The sequence below is a fragment of the Perognathus longimembris genome, chromosome 13, assembly GCF_023159225.1.
Source record: "Perognathus longimembris pacificus isolate PPM17 chromosome 13, ASM2315922v1, whole genome shotgun sequence".
Taxonomy (NCBI): Eukaryota; Metazoa; Chordata; class Mammalia; order Rodentia; family Heteromyidae; genus Perognathus; species Perognathus longimembris.
Window position 1 is genome coordinate 53,332,772 of NC_063173.1, and position 21,720 is coordinate 53,354,491.

Sequence of the window (21,720 nt, forward strand, 5' to 3'; positions counted from 1 at the left end):
GCTAGGTCATGGGAATATTTGTATATACAAGGCCATTTTTGTTTTTTCATTATTATTATCATTAAGTATTTGTACTATGTTTCAACTCAACATGTCAGTTTGCAAGTCCAATGTTCTTTTATCTTAGTGTCCAGAAAAAAAAATATTGTTAGGATAAGTTTAGTATAACGTGCTTAGAAACCCCTTTTCTCTAGGCTAAAGGTGTTCAGCATTTTGTTATTTTATTGAAAATGACAAAATACTTCTAGTGTTAGGCTTCTGGGATTTGATTGGTAGTACTACTGCAAAGAAAATGCCTGTTATTCATTGGCAGAGTGCTGGAAAGGCTGAAATTGAATTGGTCATGTGATCAGGTTGATGGTTAAGATTTGATAACAAGCTTTCTACGGTCTTATTGAAAAGATTCGACAAAAGCATTGCTCAGCCAACTTCACATGAGTGTCTATCAAACCTTCCTAAATGTGCTTTGTTGACTAGAATTATCATTAAAATAATTATAACCTGCCCTGGGCACTGGTAGGTCACATCTGTAATCTTAGCTACTCAGGAGGCTGAGATATTAGGATCATGGTTCAAAGCCAGCCCAGGCAGGAAAGTCTTTGAGACTCCTACCTCCAATTAACCACCAGAAAACTGGAAGTGGTGCTGTGGCTCAAGCAGTAGAGTGGTAGCCGTGAGCTAAAGAGCACAGGGACAAAAAGGGAACCCTACTTCATTGTTGGTGGGAATGTAAACTGGTTCAACCACTCTGGAAAGCAGTATGGAGATTCCTCAGAAGGCTAAGCATAGAGCTCCCCTATGACCCAGCAGCCCCACTTTTGGGTATCTACCCAAAAGACCACAAACAAGAACACACTAAAGCCACCAGCACAACAATGTTCATCACAGCACAATTTGTCATAGCTAGAATTTGGAACCAACTCAGATGCCCCTCAGTAGACGAATGGATCAGGAAAATGTGGTACATATACACAATGAAATTTTATGCCTCTAGCAGAAAGAATGGCATTGCCCCATTTGTAAGGAAATGGAGGGACTTGGAAAAACTTATATGAAGTGAAGTGAGCCAGATCCAAAGAAACATAGACTCTATGGTCTCCCTCATAGGGAATAATTAGTACAGGTTAGGCTAGTCATAGCAGAGGATCACAAGAGCCCAATAGCTATACCCTTATGAACACAAAAGATAACGCTAAGTGAAATGAACTCCATGTTATGGAAATGACTGTTATATCACTGTTGTAATTACTTTCAACATGCGATGTGAAACCGTAGCTTCTATTGTTGATGATCCTCTTGTATCCCCTTCCTGTGGTCATACCTTCACTATCTCTGTATCTTATCTGAGTACATTGGAAACCGTGTATACAGGTATTAGAACTAGGAAACTGAAAGGGAATACCAAAATCGAGAGACACAGGGTAAAAAAGACAAACGATTACAAAAGCAATACTTGCAAAACTGTTTAGTGTAAATCTACTGAACAACTCATGGGGGGAAAGGGAAAGGGAGAGAGGGGAGGGGGGAATGACAGAGGAGGTAACAAACAGTACAAGAAATGTATCCAATGCCTAATGTATGAAACTGTAACTGCTCTGTATATCAGTTTGACAATAAAAATTAAAAAAAAAAAAAAGAGCACAGGGACAGAGCCCAGGCCCAGAGTTCAAGCCCCACGACCATCAAAGTAATAATAATAATAATAATAATAATAATAATAATAATAATAACAGCCTTACTAGCCTCAATTGAACAGATAGCCATTCCAGTACTGAAGCCTTGAAATTTTTTAACACAGAATTTCAATCACAATTCAGCTAAAGTACCACTGGCATTTAAAAAGTCACCTTAAATTTTTATTCCAGTAATTTAAGTTTCTTGGCATTTAGGACATATATTACTGAGAACAGAATCTTTTTTTTTTCAGCAAACCCGTTTGGTGCATAATAATTCAATAGTGCTATCTTTTTTGTTGTTGAATAGTATTTTAATGAATGAGTTTACCCATTGCCCTATTGAAGGACTCTTAAGCTCTTTCTAGTTTTATGTGATTGTGAACAAAGTTGCTGTTAACATGAATATTCACATCTTCGTGTGGCTGAACATGAGTCCTCTTTGCCTCATAAAGCATGAGTTCAATAGTTAACTCCCAATGATAAATGTAAAGAAAATTGTTACTTAACAATTGCTGGTTAGTTTTCTCTTCATGGCTTAGGATGAGTAAGAATGCAACACCTTTTTCACAACCCCTGCCAAGAAAGGGCCAAATTCACAGAAATATGTTCTCTTTCGGAGAACATAGTACCATCCTGTCCTTAATTGATGATTAACTAAACTCTTCAACTTCACAGGTTATTAGGGCAAAGATTCTGTTACCAAATTTAAGTTTGGTTGAACTTTAACACACATTCAACCAAGTCAGAGCTGGAATACAGAGAAATCTTCTTTATCATGAAGAAAGAAAGGTAGAAGCTTCCCTACTTTCCCCTTTCCTCCCCACATTTCTGGTGTCGGTTGATATTACGATTTGAAAAGTCTCCTTACAGAAATAGCCTCTCTGCTCTCAATTACAAGAGTTCCTTCTTCCATCACTCAATAATCCTTTCAATGCAATGCCTCCTTTTCTGAATCTGGAGTGGTTTCAGCTTTAAAAATTCTTTTGGTACCTGGGCATGCCTGTGACTTACCCTTGTAATGCTAATTCCTTGGGAGCCTGCGATCTGAGGACAACAGCATGAAGCCAGCCAGGGCAGGAAAGTCTATGCAACTCTTACCTCCAATTAACCACCAAGGAAGCTGAAAGTGGGCTTATGCTTCAAGTGGTAGAGTGCTGGCCTTGAGCAAAATGGTTCATGGACAGTGCCCAGGCTCTGAATTCAAGCCCCAGGACTGTCATTAAAAAATTATATATATACTCTTGTAATACATATATATGTGTGTACATATGTGAAGTATCAATTCCCATAAAATATACATTGTTAATACTAGAGGGCAATGAAATAGAATGAAATGAGAATTTTCTTGTGTAATCCTAGAGAATAAAATACATTCCACTGTTTCTCAAAATCGGTGGTTTTTTAAAAAACATGGTCCTGTACTGGTATCATTGGGAAACACCTTAGAAATGTAGGACATTTGTGGGATGGGGAAGTGGGAGTAAGCTAGGGGGGCAATCTGATTAAACCAGTGTAAACGAATGTGTAAAATACCACAGGGAAATCCTTTGAACCCTTTTCTCTTCTCCTTTTTCCTCTATCTCTCACTTTTTCCTTTTTTATTATTTTGTTTTGAGACTGGGACTCAAACTCCATACCTCATGCTTTGCTCTTTAGTTGGCACTCTACCAACTGAGCCATACCAATGTTCTCTCTGTGTGTCTCTGTCTCTGTCTCTTCTTTGTTTTGGCCAGTCCTGGGCCTTGGACTCAGGGCCTGAGCACTGTCCCTGGCTTCTTCCTGCTCAAGGCTAGCACTCTGCCACCTGAGCCACAGCGTCCCTTCTGGCCGTTTTCCATATATGTGGTGCTGGGGAATTGAACCGAGAGCTTCATGTGTAGGAGGCAAGCATTCTTGCCACTAGGCCATATTCCCAGCCCCCTCTTCTTTCTTTCATACGTCTTCACTATTTTCCCAGGCTTGCCTTGAACTGGCTCCAGTGTTCTCTATTTCAGCTGACTATATAACAGGGAGCAAGGCTAAGCACCATCACAATGGGCTACTATAACAAGTGTCCAGGCACACATTTCAGTTTCAGAACTAAGCCTGTAGTTCCCAACCACGGGCAATTTTCCCTCAGGAGACATTCACTGACACCTGAAGATACATTTTTTTATAAACACAACAGTGAAGGAAACACAAAAGTGCAATGCCTGTGTACCTCTGATCATATGCAATGATATTTATCAAAATGAACTCCAGGAAATGAACACAAGAGGTTTTCTTCTTCATTGCTTTTTCTTTTTGTCTTGTTTGTTCATTTATTTGTCTTTGGAAAGGTGGGGAGGGGCACAGAAATGGAGGGACAAAGGGTGAGCAAATACAGCAGTGGTACTCACTAGACACTATGTTGAAAATGTGCTATACAACTTGTGGGTGGAGACAGAAAGGAAAAACAGGGAGACAGCGAGGGAAGGGGTAGCATTGTCCAGAAAGAAATGTGCTCTTTACCTGACTTATATAACTGTGAACTCTTTGTGCACAATCTTTATAACAATTTTAAAATTTAAGAAAACAGCAATGGACGGTGTCCCCTGGCACCTAGTGGGTAGATACAGCTAATATCTTTCGATTTCATGGTCAATCCCCCACCACATAAGAATTATACAGTCCAAGATCTTCATTGCACCATGGTTGACAAACCATAGCTCCACATCAAATTTCCAGCTCTTAACTGCCTAGGAAACTAAATCTCAGGGGCTGGGAATATGGCCTAGTGGCAAGAGTGCTTGCCTCATATGCATGAAGCCCAGGGTTCAATTCCCCAGCACCACATATACAGAAAATGGTCAGAAGTGGCACTGTGGCTCAAGTGGCAGAGTGCTAGCCTTGAGCAAAAAGAAGCCAGGGACAGTTCTCAGGCCCTGAGTCCAAGGCCCAGGACTGGCAAAAAAAAAAAAACAAAAAAAAAAACAACTAAATCTCAGCCACTGTGTTGGGAGTCAATGAGAGTAGAGTGGGAATTCATCTTTAATTCCACGGCTTCATTCCAGCCTTGGGTAGAACAGAATGGACTCTTGTTTGTTTTTTTGCCAGTCCTGGGGCTTGGACTCAGGGCACGGTCCCTGGCTTCTTTTTGCTCAAGGCTGCACTCTGCCACTTGAGCCACAGCACCACTTCCTATATATGTGGTGCTGGGGAATTGAACCCAGGGCTTCATGTACATGAGGCAAGCGCTCTTGCCACTAGGCCACATCTCCAGCCCCTGGACTCTGTTTTAAATACAGGATTCAACCTTCCTTCATTCAGAGCAGTCCACATTTCCCAGGGTTTACAGTGCTGTTTCTCTGGAAGTGTTGGGACAGATGACTGTCCTAGCAAATCTCTTCCACCCTATAACCTCTCTCCTGTTGTTCCCACCACCAACAAAATGCCTTCATGACACAAGTATCTGAACTTCACAGAGATTGAGCATCCTTAAGCAATATGGTAGAGTCTGTGAGGTGTTCTATACTGGACTCCCTGCCCCCTCAATAATTGTCTTCCTTTTTGGGTTTGAGTGCTCTCATTTTCTACGCTCCACATGCTCACCTGTGTTCTCCCTCCATAAACTACTCAGCATGTGCTTGATAATCAAGCCCCACACTTGATTGCTGGGAAGTTTCTAGAGGTTAGGAGGTTCAGCCTTTAGCAGCCTTTTCCCTGGTGGAGAAGCTAGGAAAGAACTAATCTATATAAATTGGTCTTTTTTCTTAGTAACTGTGATCAGTGTGTCATGGAAATTCTATTTCACCTACTATTCCAAATGATTTCTGTTTATGTAGTTAGCATGTTGATAAAGCAGTGACTCAATGAGAGTCCTCTTCACCACCTAATGAGGGAAGACCACCTGCTGATCTCTAAAGAAGCTAGAAGGAGAATAGATCCTAATGGCTAGAAACTATTAGTTCTCCATTCCTGGAAAAATTAGACAAAGTTTTCCCACACCCTGGGGCTAGGAGTGACTGGGAAGCAATGAGGAACATTTTGCAGCCAATGAAGATCGTAGAAATTCAGAGATCATGAAAGAAGAGGATCTACAGATTCAAGTGTTGGGGAAGCATCCTTACCATTGATGCTATGGGAAATCCAGCAGCTGCCTAAACACCAGGATCACAACAATCCATTTACACTGCTCAAAAGCCCACACAACATCCACTTCCTTTGCTGATGATTAAAATTTATTCTTTTTGTCCACATCCACTGCTCCCGTTACACGCCCAGGCACAACCCCACGTTGCCCCATGTTTCTGGACAGCTTCACAGAGGAGAGCAGACCCACTGGTTCCAGTGGCAGGGCATGAGGATATGGTGCAGAGAGTCACTCATTTTCTGCATAGCTATGTTTTTCCGGTCTGTGTGAGAATAGCCAGGGAAGCCGAGTCTGTTCATTGTCTGTGCCTGTGAATAGACAACATAGGAGACTAGGCCCTGAGCCCGGTATTCAGTCAGGGTGCCTCCCATTCGCATCTCTCCAGTCTGGTCCATTAGTGTCCAGGATACAGGGGTTCCGTCGGGTCCCAAGACACAGGAGCTTGGGAAGCTTCGTAGACATTGTGCGATGAACTCCTGGCTCTTCTCATTGCCACCGTAAGACCAGAACTTATCCACCAGGGGAGCATGAGTAGCATCCAAGGAGGACAGTTTAAACATGTCTTGATTGCTATGGAAAGTTCAGGAAGAAAGCAAAGATAGATGAGCATCAGGGTGTTTATTTGTTCTGACCTCTAAGTAGCTTGAATGACAAAGTAGGGCACCCAGCGAATGTTGAGTCTTGGAATACTAAAGAGCATATGATAAAGGAACATAAACTTTTTTGTGGGTGAAGTAAGCGAACAGGAACAAAAGTGGCTGAAGTCAAAGACAGATGGGTTTATTTCTGGTAAGAACAAAGGTGGTGAAGGCTTTTAAATACACAGGAACATGGTATGGATTTTACCTTTTTTTTTTTTTTTGGTGGTCATGGAGCTTGAACTCTGGGCCTAGGTGCAAGCCACTGGCACCCAGCTTTATGCTTTTATTTTTTTAATGCCAATCCTGAGGCTTGAACTCATGGCTTCACACTCACTTGGCTTTTTCCACTCAAGCCTGGTGCTCTACCACTTGAGCCGTACCTCTCTTTAGACTTTTGGTTGGTTAACTGAGGTAAGAGTCTCATCAACTTTTATGCCTGGGATGGCTTCAAAATGCAGTCCTCAGATCTCAGCCTCCTGACTAGCTAAGGTTTATAGGTGTGAGCTACCAGCACTCAACTCAGTTATTTATGCTTTTTAAAAAGATTATTCTGAGGTAGTGCCAGTGGCTCATGTCTGTAACCCTAGCTACTCAGGACCCTGAGATCCAAACCTGGTTTAGAACCTTCCTGAGCTAGAAAGTCCATAAGACTCTTATCTCAATAAACTATCCAGAAAAAAGCTGAAGTGGTGCTGGGGCTCAAGTGGTAGAGCACTAGTCTTTTTTTTTTTGCCAGTCCTGGGGCTTGGACTCAGGGCCTGAGCACTGTCCCTGGCTTCTTTTTGCTTAAGGCTAGCACTCTACCACTTGAGCCACAGCGCCTCTTCTGGCTGTTTTCTGTATATGTGGTGCTGGGGAATCGAACCCTGGACTTCATGTATACAAGGCAAGCACTCTTGCCACTAGGCTATATCCCCAGCCCTAGAGCACTAGTCTTGAGTACAAAGAGGCTCAGGGACAGCATCCAGGCCCTGAGCTCAAGTCCCAGGACTGGCAATAAAAAACAAGAAGGAGGAGAAAGAGGAGAAAAAGGAAGATTTTTTTTTCTGATTTTGATTGTTCTGTTAGTAAGTCAGATTGAAACTAGGGAGAGAGAGTGGTAGGATTGTGAGGAGGTATGAGTAATACCGAGTGGATCTCATCAAACTCACATGGCCTTTGGCTTGCCACCAGTGGGTGGTAAATTCTTCGTATCCAACAAAGAAGGAACCAGTTTGTTGACTGTCTCTGATGTCATATAGAGAAGGTGATTTGAATAGATGATTTCGAAAGATTTAATGGTTGCAAAGTTTTGTATCACTTCATTCAGGCTGGACTGCGTACCTACATGGATTTACAGAGCAACGTGTGATGTGTTTATTTGGAGACACATAATGGTTTAAATACATTCCAGGGAGAAACTTGGCAATGGAGGTGAAAGTGTCAGATTTAAGTGGGAAAAACTTGGTTCTGGAATACTGCTATCGCTATGTAAATGGTCACAAAATTGGAATTTGTATAATTTTCCTGTCATGCATAAATTTAAAAAAAAAACATCAAGGGCTGAATTCATTCAGAGTCATGTTGTTATTGGTAATTCAAAGGCTAGAACTTGAGTTTCCTGGCCTACACAATCATGTCATTTTTATAATCAAAAACAATGAGTTACTAAAAAAAATGGTAGCTAGTGTTTACTCAGTATCTACTGAGCTGGATTCTCCATGTGATAGATTGTTGCAGGAAGGAGTCACAATGTAACCATATCTCTTATAGCCAATCCCAGGGTATATCTTTCCATTGCATCTGATCTGAGCCTAAAAGACTTGCATTCACCACTGCCAAGAGTAATTGTAATGTAGGGAGAGCCTTAACAGTGCTGTACTTGGGCACTTTCCAACCTTTTTCCTTTGGGAAACGGAAGACCACATTATAAAAATGGGCCTACGCTGGCTTGCTGGAGACATAGGTTATCCTCGTGCTTTCATCACTGCCAACAACCAGCACTGACTGACAGTCCAAACCACCATTCAGATGTGTGAGTGAGGCCAGGACAAAGCAATTAGGATCCAGTCCTCCCATCAATTCTTGCTGCAGAAGTACTTTTCGAACACATCCTGTGAGGCATGCCTGCCCCAGATGCCTTGCAGCTTTAAGAGGTGGTTCTAGCTAGCCCGCCTACTTTCCCAGCCCTGGAGCCACTTGGCTGTTAGCCCCTCCTGCCTTCCGGGTCAGGAACCGGAAAGGCGGTCCTGTGGGCCGTCCCTTAGGGAGGTCCCTTGGCCCTCCGCCCCCTGACGGACATCCCAGGCAACCAATTATAGCGCCTAGTTAGGTACGCTACATCCCTCCTCTTCCTGCCGCCATTCGGCCTTTATAAATGTGGTTCCTCATTAAAACCTGAAGACTGCGTGAAATTTCCCTGGAATCGTCTCAGTGTCTTTCTGAAACTTAAGGGGGGGGCTGGGGGCGGGCAGTTTGGCGACTCTACCTCATCTTGGCTCCTCCCGCCGGGTACACTCCCCGTCTCTGCCGCTGGCCAGGACAGCGCTGGGGGGAGGGGGGGCAAAGGACCCCAACAATATCCTTAAGTTACCTGCAGAGAAACTGCCTATAAAGCCTAATAGACTGATACAACTAAGAATGCTGTGTGCTAGTTACTGAAGGGAACCTCCCAGTTAACAAACACTAAACTGTTCCTCCTCATGACATAATTTAATTTGGGGGATGGCTTTGTTTTAGGTATTGTGTTAGCTACTGTTGGGACCCTGGGTTTTTCCATATGTCAGGAGCACAGATCACATTTTGGTAGAGTTGTAAGTGGAGATAGTGTCTTAGAGAGTACCCTTGTAATCACAACAATAATTGTGATCTAGGAGGTGCTCTGGGACACAACACACTGTTATTCTTACTCCAGGAATGGGAGGGCAGAAGAGACAACTCTTCTAGCACTCAATCATCCTATGGACTCTGGATATATCCAAAAAGCAGGCCATATGCTCTTGGCAACAGGAATTTTTGTGTTTCTGTATGAAGCCCATTCTTTGCAATACCTGAAGATCCTGAACACACACACACACATACACACACACACACACACACACACACACACTTTGTAGGTAGAGATGAAGCTGAATCCCAACACAGACTGCAGACTGTAGATCTAAAGTTTAGCAGAAAGAAATAATGTAGAAAGGGTATAAGGCTACATCGTGTGAGCCAGTACCCATCTGGTTCTCCTACTTACTTTGAATCTGAAAATGCTGTCTCCAATTGATGACATCCGGAGAGTCAAGGAATTCCTGGCAATTCTGAGGGTCCTTGGAGTAGATCTGGTAAGTATTGGTGTAGTGATTACGGTCGTCCGTCATCACCTGTGATCGTTTGGAAAAAGAATGAGACACCTTCCTCTTCATTTCTGATCATAATGCTATTCCCATTATACCTCATGTAACAAAAATACTGGGACTTCCATTGGTGGAGTAGAGTTCCTTTTGAGTCATTTAAATCATGAGATGATCAGAGATTCAAACATTCAAATCATGATGGAGCCTTCCCAAAGAAGACTCTCCACTATGCATATATTGCATGAACATTTCAAGTCTAAGTCACAGCTATATGTTAATCACTTTCAACATGAAGAGAAAAGTAGCTGGTAAAAGAAAATTTTTGTTGCAAGAAAAAAAAAGTTTACAACTCAAATGCTTGAAGAACACACTAACTATGGTCCTGATGGTATTAAATTTGATATGTATAACTCTGCTTGAAAATCTCAAGCTATGTATAATAAAAAAACAAAGATGAAAAACAATTAGAAATGCTTTCTTGGAAAAACTGTGTGGTTAAATTAGTTATACTTGTAGGAAAGGAAACAAAATATTCAGAAAGATATGTTCAACATATTGGATACCAGTTAAAATTATTTTCACAAAGATAATAGACAAATAGTACCAAAACTAGAATATAGCTATAATACTTTTTGAAAATGGTTGTGAAATGCTACACAAAAATATATCAAGTCAGTAGTGACACTATTGATGTATTTTCTCAGTCAAGATCATATACGAAAGATCAAATCATTTTATTTCAGTTCAAGTTTTACTATGAACATGCATTTCACTTTATCTGTTTTTCAGTGTGGTTATTTTTAAGTGTCTTGATTCATATTGGTTATCATACCATATTTGTACATTTATGTTCTATTTATTTTTATTTTATACCTTCTAAGTTTTTAATTGACTTTTTTCAGGCCATAGACAAAATTGCAAGTTTATCATATATACATTTTAAAGTACAATGCTGCATCTTTTTAGCAGTGGGAAAACATTTTGAGAAATGAGTAGTTACGTGATTTTACTGTATCACACAGTATTACAAATGTTGTGTTCATACAAAATCAAATGTTCATACAAAATTTGAAAAAATCGAGCCATTTTATTTTTTTTTACCACATCACTAGGTAATATATTCTGATGGAACCATTGTCCTGGATATAGTCCATCATTGACTGAAAAAACATTATGCAACACAAAACTGTGTATATCCATTGTGGAATATATACATCTAGCTATAAGTAGCTTCTGCACAACAAAGAATCATGGTGAAACCCCTTAGAAATGTGAAGATTTCTAATCGATTGCAAGGAGGGTAAGAAACATACTGGCAACCTGCCTCCCACAACAGCCCAACACACACTAAAACTAAAACTAAATGAATGACAAACCGGCTGTCTTAGGGAGCAGAGGGAAGACAGGAAAGGGTGAAGGAGGGTTGAGTGTGTAGTTGAAATACTTGCTTTGCATATATGAAAAAAGAACAATGAAACCCTTGTTGAAATCATTTTAGAAAGGAGAGAGATAAGAGTGATAAAGGGGATGGGTTTGATCAGGATATAGGCATGCATGTCACAAGGAAATCCCGGCCCCCTTGTACAATTAATGTGTACTAATTTTTTTAAATCTTTAAGAACCTGCTCATGAAGTTTTATCTTTGAGTTGCATTAACTACATATTGTGGTCTAAATTGTCTTTCTCCTTGTTGCAGTTGAAAATTCCAGCACTGTAAGAGCCCTTTGTAGCAGCCCTCTCTCATTGCTCTGTGTCATATTTTTAAAAAATATTTTGTTCTTTCCAGGATCTCCAATTTGAATGTACACATGCCCTTGTCAACCTCATGAAAGTAGATTGACCTAAAAGATAAAGCTTAGATGAAATCTCTACCAAGAAGACTTTCTGACATTATCCTGATACTTCTACCTCCAACTTTCTACTGTTTAATCTTCTTTTCTTTGGACTATTTTTCTTTATCTTGTACAGATTTCATTCCTTCCTACATCAAATTGGAATTTACCTGTTCATCTGTCTTTTCCTCTAGGATGTAGACAGGTGCTTTTTCTCTGCGCCACCACTGTGATTCATGCTTTGTATCCCCAGGTCTTACCATACCACCCGGCATGTGGCAGGCACGTAGCACACATGAACACAGGAGCATAACTGGCACTTACCTGCTCCTGAGGGCGGACGACCACTGTATTAAAATCAGGCCACTTGTCTACGAGGGCCTTCAGCTTGAATGGGTTTCCATGGTTTATGTGGAAAACGGTACCGTAAACCTGCAGGATTCCCAGGGAAGGGACAAGGGAAGTTTATTAGGAAAGAGTGTCGAGTGCAATGAGGATAAGAAATGCTTCTGTGAAATTGCCACATTTTGTCAATCGTAAAGATGCAGCAATTTCCATGTACAACTTTTCCTTCTCAACTTTAATTTGATAGGAGCTTTCTTTCTCCATCCAGTGTGAATCCTAAGGCAAGGAGTAGGGATTCCAATAAAATCATTCTTGCTTTAGGATTTAATATTTCTAATCCTTTTCTTTCTAAACTTTCTACTATTCATACCCAGAGACAAATAACTTACTAATGGAGATGTGGAGGCTTTTATCTGTTATTTTCCCCACTCAACATGTACATTTTTATGGGACATGCAATATGAAGCAATACAGATCTAACAATTCTTTTCTTTTAAAAACATATCACTCCAAGTTATACCTAGATTTTGCTAGCATGAGCATACTTTTTTAAATTGATGAGTTAAGCAAGAATTTGAAACTACGTGTGTTTCTTGTAAGCATTGGTGTTATATATCATATTCAATCCGAAGATTTCTAATCAATTGCAATGAGGTTAAGAAATATACTGGCAACCTGCCTCCCACAACAGCCCAACACACACTAAGTTCAGAGCAATTGGGAAATTGCAGTGAAAATAGAAATCAAACCAATGTCAAGGGCACTTGTATGATGGTTAAGTGTTCTGTTAGAGTGAACAAATTAAATGATCATATGCACCCTTAGCTTACTAAAAAATATCTCTAGGCAAATTTCAAGTGCTAATAAGGACTGTCCCTTGAAAGGGAAGGATTTTTTGGTTAGTGCCCAGAGCCCCTCCCCCCCCAAGACAAGTGTTCATATCATTCCTCTACAACTCATTATTGGTGGGATATTAGTCAAATAACTCAGCATCCTTTTCATTTTTCTTTTTTTCCTGTCCTGGGACTTGAACTCTTGGTTCAGGCGCTATCTCTAAGCTTTTGGTACTCAAAGCTAGCACTCTGTCACACAGTACCACTTCCTCCTTTTTGGAAGTACATTGGAGATGAGAGTCTCACAGACTTTCCTGCCTGGGCTGGTTTTGAACTATGATCCTCAGATCTCTGCCTTCTAAGTACCTAGGATTATAGGAGTGAGCCACTGGTGCCTGGCAGCATCCGTTATTTTTTTTTAAATCAATGACAAGGACATAATACCAAATATCAAGCAGAGAGTTGTGCAAATTCAATAGGAGGAACTGTGGGATGGTCCCTGGATCAAAAGAGGTGCCACATAAATGGAAATCTCTTTCCCTCCTTTTCTACAGCAAGATTCCCTTGGGTGCCCTCAGCATTTGTTGTTGTCACCTTTAAGGACTCAGGGAGGCTCTTCACCAAAGCTTTCTCCAGCATCTGCAACATCTGGGCACCTTGCAATGCAAACATGATGGATGAAAATGTCTTTGCCTAGAGATAACCAAGGAACATCTGGGAATGAGAAGAGCTGGAGTGGATATAGCAGCCAATGTTGCAAGTGCTGTCATAAGGGACAAGTCCTTCTTTACTGGATCTTCGTGGATATCCTCCCCAACTCTGAAGAAAGACAAGATGGGGGAGAGGGGGCAGAAAGCACAAAGATCTCCTTCTAAAATTTTCATGGTCCATGCTTACCCCTGAAAGAATCCCAGCCATCAGTTTTCGCTTCAGATTCATAAGTCTACTTTAAAGACATAAGTCCCCTGGATTTTAGTTGCTGGGTGTGATTACCCTTGCTCCTTTAGAAACGAGCTGTGTAACCCTAGGAACACTGCTTGGCTTCTCTGTGCAGTACTGACTTCACAGAATTCTCACGAAGAATAAGTGTGTACATACAATGTGCTTAGTGGAGCCTTAACTATATAGAAAGCACTGATCATGCGATTTATTACTATGATTACTCTTCTCTTCCTTTTCCTCATGTGGGTTAAAATGCTGAGTATTGTTTAGATGAACCTTTTTACTTTCTTATGGTACTGAGGAGTGACCCCAACTTTGTGCTTTGTAGAGAAGTGTTCTATCACTTGGGCTATGCTTTCGAGATAGACTATCATTGGCTTTGTCTAGTCTAGCCTCAGACTTGGGGTCGTCTTGCTTCTGTATTTTGGGTTGCTCAGACTACAGGTATACACCACCATGCCCACTTAATGCAATGCCTTAACTTTAGGGCATTTGGACATATTCTAAACATGGACATGGGCCTTTCTTAAATTTATTTCTAAATCATGTTGAAAGCTGCTGCTTGTATCTTGCCACTGAGGCTGGCAGAATTGTTCAGCCCAACTTCATCTCTCAGCCTTACGCTCAGATCTGTAATACATATTGTAGAAATTAGTAGGTAATGTGCAAACAACACTTATAGTTATTTAGGGAGAAGGTAGGGTCTTATACTCAGGCCTGGGCCACCCTGATTCAGATCCTAAGTGTTATGCCCAAGTCATGAGAAGACCACCAAGACCACCACCGAGAGCCAGATGTTCCGAAATGCAAAAGCAAGGCTTTATTCAGGCCAGCTGCAACTCGGGCCTCGTCCTACCCACCCACACAGCGGAGGTTAGGAGGAAGCCCTGAGCTGAGATTTCACAGGGCTTATAAAGGCAAAAAACCAAAGTAACAGCAATCAGGTGTTCTCAGGGCTAGAGACATTCCGGGGTGATTAGAGTGAAGCATGCCTAGGTGGTTAGAGTTAAGCAGGGAGTTTCCTGACTAGCTGGGCCCTAATAAGCTCGTTCTGCTAGCCAGGATAATTGGTGGCCTGGGTTTGCGCACAGGGCTTGCTTATCTCAGGTTCGCATAGTAAAGTGGGGCCTGACTTCAAAATGGCTTTAGTCTGGCTCTTCATTTTCCCCCTTTTCTCTTTGGTACCTTGGGAGTCAAGCATGGCTCCTTTCTGTCCATTTCAATGGCTTGCATGTCTAGGGGATGACATAGAGATAAGGCATGGGCCAATAGGGCCCAAAGTAGTAGAACTAAAGGCTTGTCACCATTTCGCACAAGTACAGTCTCTGTACCTCTGTTTTGCATGCCTCTAGTTTATCCTGCCTCATCCTCCCAAAAACAACTCTGGTCCCTTGTTTTTAAGGGGGAGCTGATGGGTGAAAATCATCCGTCTTCTGTAACTTCTTCAGGCTGACTCAGGGGCACAGACCTTACCTAGCCAGGAACCTATAACCTTAGTCTACTTTACCAAGGGGCTATAGAATCAGATGTCCATTAGGAGCTTTACTCAAAACTGTTAATTACATTCAACATTTAACTATACAGACTTCTTTTTGGGCTACTGCAGTGTAGCCTTTTAACATTCTAGTTTGTAAAAGCTTTTTCCTGACTGGCTGGGGAACTGATCTCTGATGACTTAAAAAATGCTTACATTACCTTTGCAGGCCTTTAACAGATCTCAGTAAGGACACAATCTCAGGTCTATAAGCTTTCCTGAACAGATGTATCAGCTTAAAATTCTCTGCCAGTTAGGGCTTTGAGCAGATGCAGAGGGTTGGGATTTTAAACTATCCTCTCATTTGACAAACTTACCCTTACTACCCTCTACCATAGATGACCGGCAAGTTCCTGCCCAGTAGACAGACATGGGCATTAGAAAGGCATGCTTACGAACTATTCTAGGACCTCCCAGCTTTGATTAACTTTTGAAAGGCCAAACAGGAGTGACTCTAGGATCTGACACCATCTCTGCCATCCAAGCAGTGGCTTACTGCCTCTGGATGGATGCTCCATCACTTTTGTCCCAGGAGTGACTTTTCCATGCTGGTATAAATGCACCTTTGGCATTTCTCTTGGTCCATCACTGGATTTGGACTCAGGGCCTGAGTGCTGTCCCTCAGCTCTATAGCTCAAGACTAGCACTCTTACCACTTTGAGCCTCAAAGCAACTCATGACTCTGTTCCCAGCACTTCTGCTGGCCAACTAGAGATGAAGACTCTCACAGGGACCTTTCTCTGCCCGGGCTGGCTTTGGACTGCAGATTTCAGATCAATGAGTCTTATAAGAGGCCACTTTACTCCAATTAAAAGCAACTAGGTGGTCCACACAGAAGTAGTTTTTAAGCATGCTCTTACCTGGAACTTATTAAGGGCCAATGTTGCATCTTGACAAATTTGTAATCTGTCCTTCTCTGTGGGCCTGCTGGAAACTGTTACCAAAAAAAACCCACCAACAAACTGGAATGGCAATTAAACTTTTTTTTTTTTTTTGGCCAGTCCTGGGCCTTGGACTCAGGGCCTGAGCACCATCCCTGGCTTCTTCCTGCTCAAGGCTAGCACTCTGCCACCTGAGCCACAGCGCCCCTTCTGGCCGTTTTCCATATATGTGGTGCTGGGGAATCGAACCGAGAGCTTCATGTGTAGGAGGCAAGCACTCTTACCACTAGGCCATATTCCCAGCCCAATTAAACATTTTGGTAGCCATAATTCTCCTTTTCTCACTTTGTAATAATCATTTAGGACAATTTTACTTCCAAATTTCTTATCTAGAAATATATTCTTGATTTCCAAAGCCTTTTTACTAACCTCTGCTTTAACACTAACACTTTAGCTTTTATCTGTATTGGAAAAACTCTGAAGGTTACAGCCATTCTGAAACCTGGTGCCGACCTTTGCCTCTAGGCTGCTTGTTTTAAAAGAGCTTTTTTTTCCTTCAGTCCCAGTTACCGCATGGCATGAAGACCTTTGAACTCAAATGACAATTTTTCCTTAATGCAAGAATTACAATTACAAAATACTTATCCATTTAGCTTTCCAATATAAATTAGTAAGAAACGTTAACCCATTTTGCCATTTCTTCCTACATACATAGAGTTAATGAGAGTTTACTTCTATCCCCATTAGTTTAATATATATCCTTTAAAATCCAAATTACAAAAATAGCACAGGAATCGGATCATATCAGATAAACTTTTTAACCATTTAAAAAAACTTTTCCAATTCTTAGTACCTCTCAAGAGGCAGTTTTAGAAATTCCAGTCAAATCATTCATTTTTACCACCAGGTTTCCAAAGTTCATCTGAAAACAAAAGAGACAAAAGAAAGGCCTCCATTGGCCTGTCCTACCTAACGGCCTATCTCCATCCTACTCCTCAGAGCTTGATGAACTGTCTTGGTGCCGGCTTGTCCTCTTCCACCATGAATGGACACCCCCTTATGGCTGTTCCACCACGTGGATTCCCTCCGGGGCCTGTGCACGTGGGCTGGCTAAGTTGCACCTTTGCCAGATCACCCCTCACTCCTGAGGATAGGCACACAGGCCCGTCCCAGGTTTTTCCTGTCCTTTCCTATTGGTCTTTGACTGAGAAACCCAAGCAATTTTTTTTTTTTTTTTTTTTTTTGGCCAGTCCTGGGGCTTGGACTCAGGGCCTGAGCACTGTCCCTGGCTTCTTCCCGCTCAAGGCTAGCACTCTGCCACTTGAGCCACAGCGCCGCTTCTGGCTGTTTTCTGTATATGTGGTGCTGGGGAATCGAACCTAGGGCCTCGTGTATCCGAGGCAGGCACTCTTGCCACTAGGCTATATCCCCAGCCCGCAAGCAATTTTTTTTAAACAGTGATAAACCTTTACATCCAAATTTCTGACACTTAGCTCTGATTTTTTTTAATTAAACATTTTTTAACTATAGTTCCTCTTTAAAACAATGCAAGAATCCTTTAAAGCATTTGGTAATGCCCAAACTTGATGACCATTTGAATTTAAACTTAAACTCACTCAATTTTACATCATACTAACAGTCTTGAACATGTTCACACTCACACATGCACACACACATACATATTCAGAGCGCGCAAAATAAACATCAGCCGTACATTTTCCAGTGGCAAGAGATATTTTTGCCAATCTTACTCCTGCAACACGCAAATTTTAAGACAAAACTTTTAACAAATGATTTTAGCATTCTCCAGCCTCATTTTCCAGGGCTTGATAGTCTTAATAAAACATTTTAGCACACCAAATAATTTTCTGCTGAAGAAGGCTGGGTGGGGATCCCCCAGAGTTCTTTTTGCAGACACTCACACTGATTGTGAGCTGTCGCCTGTACATCTTTCCAATGAGCTAAACATAAATCCAGGGGGCTAAGTCAGGAGATCCTGTGAAGAGACTGTCGAGGACTGAGGGGGTAAGAAGGGAGGGACCCACAAGAGGGGCCTGGAGAAGTTGTACCAACTCTCTCCAAGTGACTATGTAAGGAAAAACATAGTCCTCTCAAGTCAAAAGTCCCTTCTGGTGGCCACCCTAGATCGAAAGTGGGCCACTCAGAAGAGTAACCTCCCTCCAGTGAGCTAGGGTCAAGTCTAGGGGGCTGGATGGAACATTACCAACAGTGCTGTTTTCTTACCTTCGGAGTCTGGGGTCTCGGGGGTCTCTGGGGCTATCCCGGACGAAACCCCAACTGTTATGCCCAAGTCACAAGAAGACCACCGAAAGCCAGACGTTCCGAAATGCAAAAGCAAGGCTTTATTCAGGCGAGCTGCAACTCGGGCCTCGTCCTACCCACCCACGCAGCGGAGGTTAGGAGGAAGCCCTGAGCTGAGGTTTCACAGGGCTTATAAAGGCAAAAAACCAAAGTAACAGCAATCAGGTGTTCTCAGGGCTAGAGACATTCCGGGGTGATTAGAATGAAGCATTCCTAGGTGGTTAGAGTTAAGCAGGGAGTTTCCTGACTAGCTGGGCCCTAATAAGTTCGTTCTGCTAGCCAGGATAATTGGTGGCCTGGGTTTGCGCACAGGGCTTGCTTATCTCAGGTTCGTGTAGTAAAGTGGGGCCTGACTTCAAAATGGCTTTAGTCTGGCTCTTCACTAAGATCTTGTCATAGTTGGGCTGACAGGGATGAACTATACTGCCGGGTTGTTGTTTGAGATGAGGGTCTCACCAACTTGTTGCCTGTGTTGGCCTTGAACTATGATCTTCCTGCCCTGTACCACCTGAATAGCAGGGATTATAGAAATAAGTCACTCTACTGGCCTTAACTTTGCTTACCCCTGCTCCTTTCTTCTTGTACAACCAAATTCTAGTATCTAGAATTAAGAAAAGACAATGTAAAATACAATTGCTGCATATATGTGTACATAGTACATATGGACATTTGATAAAGTCTTAGAGTAGAATTGGAAAACGCAAGACCTAAAATAGTTCAAATGCAACACAGAGAGTCTAAATACAAATTCAAAGAGAACATAGGTAAACAAAAATATGTTGATGCTAGAATTACGGGTTAAAAAGCTATACCACAAAATGAGCTTGTATGATGTAAATGAACAATTATTCTGGTCTGTATTCATGTTACTTCTTTTCTGACATTGAGCTTAACCGTCTTCTCACCAGTCATGCAAAGAAATTAAAAAATGCCTACTGTCTGAGGTAACCAGAAGAATTAAATATGATATTTCCAGCCTCTCCATGTAGAACATTCTCCATTCTCTCACTTGCTCCTAGAAAGCCTCTTAAATCCTTCCTCATTTATTTACTACTTCAGAGCTGTACTTAGCCAACTGCCCTTTGCAGAGGAGAGCCAGATTTACATTTCTTTCTTTTTTTTTAAATCAAACCTCATCTTTATTTAGGATGATGAAAAAAATATTGTCAAAGTGATGTACAGAGAGGTTACATTTTATACATTAGGCATTGGATACATTCTTGTACTGTTTGTTACCTCATCCCTCATTCCCCCCTCCCCCCTTCCCTTTCCACCCCCCCTCCCCATGAGTTGTTCAGTTCATTTACACCTAACAGTTTTGCAAGTATTGCTTTTGTAGTTGTTTGTCTTTTTATCCTGTGTCTCTCGATTTTGGTATTCCCTTTCACTTTCCTAGTTCTAATACCAGTATACATGGTTTCCAATGTACTCAGATAAGACACAGTGATAGTGCAGGTACAACCACAGGAAGGGATAGAAGAAGATCATCAACAATAGAAGCTACGGTTTCACATAGCATGTTGAAAGTAATTACAACAGTGATATAATAGTCGCTTCCAAACATGGAGTTCATTTCACTTAGCATCATCTTATGTGTTCATAAGGGTATAGCTATTGGGCTCTTGTGATCAAAACAACATTGAGATTCCATCTCACCCCAGTAAGAATCAGATTTACATTTCTTAAATTGCATTTGCACTTTTCCTTTGTGCCTGAACATCCTGACCTGACATAGATAACAAAATGTGAATACTCTGAAATTGACTCCTTTGTCTGTCCTGGTTTTTGAACTCAGGGCCTGGGCACTGTCCCTGATCTTTTGTGCTCAAGGCTATCTCTACCACTTGAGCCACAGCTCCACATTTAGCTTTTTGTAGATAATTGGACATAGGAGTCTTATAGACTTTTCTGCCCCAGCTGGGTTTGAACAGCAGTCCTCAGATCTCAGCCTCCTGTGATTACACCAGCTTCTGGCTCAATGACTATATTTTCTTCTTCTTTTTTTTTTTTAAGTTTACGATGTAACTTTAAAGTATACCAATGATTTTAAGTAAGAATAAAAGTGATTACTGCAGTGAAACCAATCAATATCAGTTTCATTTATTTGTTTGTGTTGGTATATTTTGGTTTGTTTGGTTGTTTTTGTAAGCACAGCCCAAATCTGCTCAGTTCGTGTGAATCCTACACACAAAGAAATGTTAATGCCTGTGTCTCTTGGGTTGTCCATTTGGCCGTCAGCCCGGTCCATCCCACACATGTCTGCTGCGATAAGATAAGACCTCACCTGAAAAGCTGTCGCCCCACCCGGCTTCACGGATGTCCCTGGGATCCAACGTCTAGGAAATGAGATTCCCTTAGAGAGAGATCAGTTCCGCAGCCACTTGAGGATGGGGAGTCGTGGTGTGTGTCCTAACCCCGGTCTTTGAGCTGAGGCTTGCAATCTGGACTTTGCACAAAGCTGGCAGCATGTCTGGGAGTCAAGGCCAATGGCAGCTAGTCAGGCTCCTGTTAAAAAAAAGTCGGCTCTACAAAGCTAGGAGGCTGCCACTGGCCTTTTCAGTTTCTCTCTCACTGCTCTTTGTCCCCACAGACTATTACTGTGCAAACCAAAGCTGTTGGAAACCAGCAACTGCAAGGAGGATCTGGTTGAGCAGGCCCTGCCCTCTCCCTCCCTTCCTGTTCTCAAGTGTCTCCATGGCAACATTTGTTGATAGGAATGAGGTTTGATTTGCAGGGTTCAGTACTGGCTCTTTTCTCTTAGACAAAAGAGAAAATTATTTACTTGGAGCTACTGATGCTGTTGAGATCTTCTATTACTATTATTAATAATTATTATGTCATCATCTTTTTTTGTCGGTTCTGGAGCTTGAACTCAGGGCCCAGGCACTGGTCCCTGGGCCTCTTTTGGCTCAAGGGTTGGGCTCTACCCCTTGAGCCACCTCTCTACTTCTGTGTTTTGAGTAGTTTCACCAGGACTTTTGTGCCCAGGCTGGCTTTGAACTGTGTGCAATTGTCAGATCTCAGCCTCCTGGGTAGCTAGGATGACAGGCATGAGCCACCGGTGCTCAGCTAATTATTTTGTTATCGCTTGGTATCTTTATGTAGTTGTACAAAGGGATTTCAATTCGACATGTCAGTGTGTGAATCTGGTGCCTCTTCCACAGTGCCTCCCCTTTCATCATTCTCCCCCCTCTCTCCCAACCTAACCCTTTCCCTCAACTTTCTTCGTTCCATTTTTGCATATATATTGAATATGGAATATTATGGCAGCCTTCCCTCC

General features: G+C 41.9%; 1 protein-coding gene across 1 annotated transcript; it reads right to left on the minus strand.

Annotated features, from left to right (window-relative positions):
- Positions 1 to 5,841: 5,841 nt before the first annotated feature.
- Positions 5,842 to 20,994, minus strand: LOC125362689 (glycine N-acyltransferase-like). The gene is made up of 6 exons (XM_048361546.1): positions 20,725 to 20,994; positions 13,356 to 13,454; positions 11,908 to 12,015; positions 9,652 to 9,778; positions 7,580 to 7,751; positions 5,842 to 6,357 (listed from the first exon to the last, which is right to left on the minus strand). Exons 2-6 carry the CDS (start codon positions 13,431 to 13,433, stop codon positions 5,955 to 5,957), a joined length of 888 nt encoding a protein of 295 aa, XP_048217503.1. The 5' UTR covers positions 13,434 to 13,454; positions 20,725 to 20,994; the 3' UTR covers positions 5,842 to 5,954.
- Between the last annotated feature and the right edge of the window lie 726 nt (positions 20,995 to 21,720).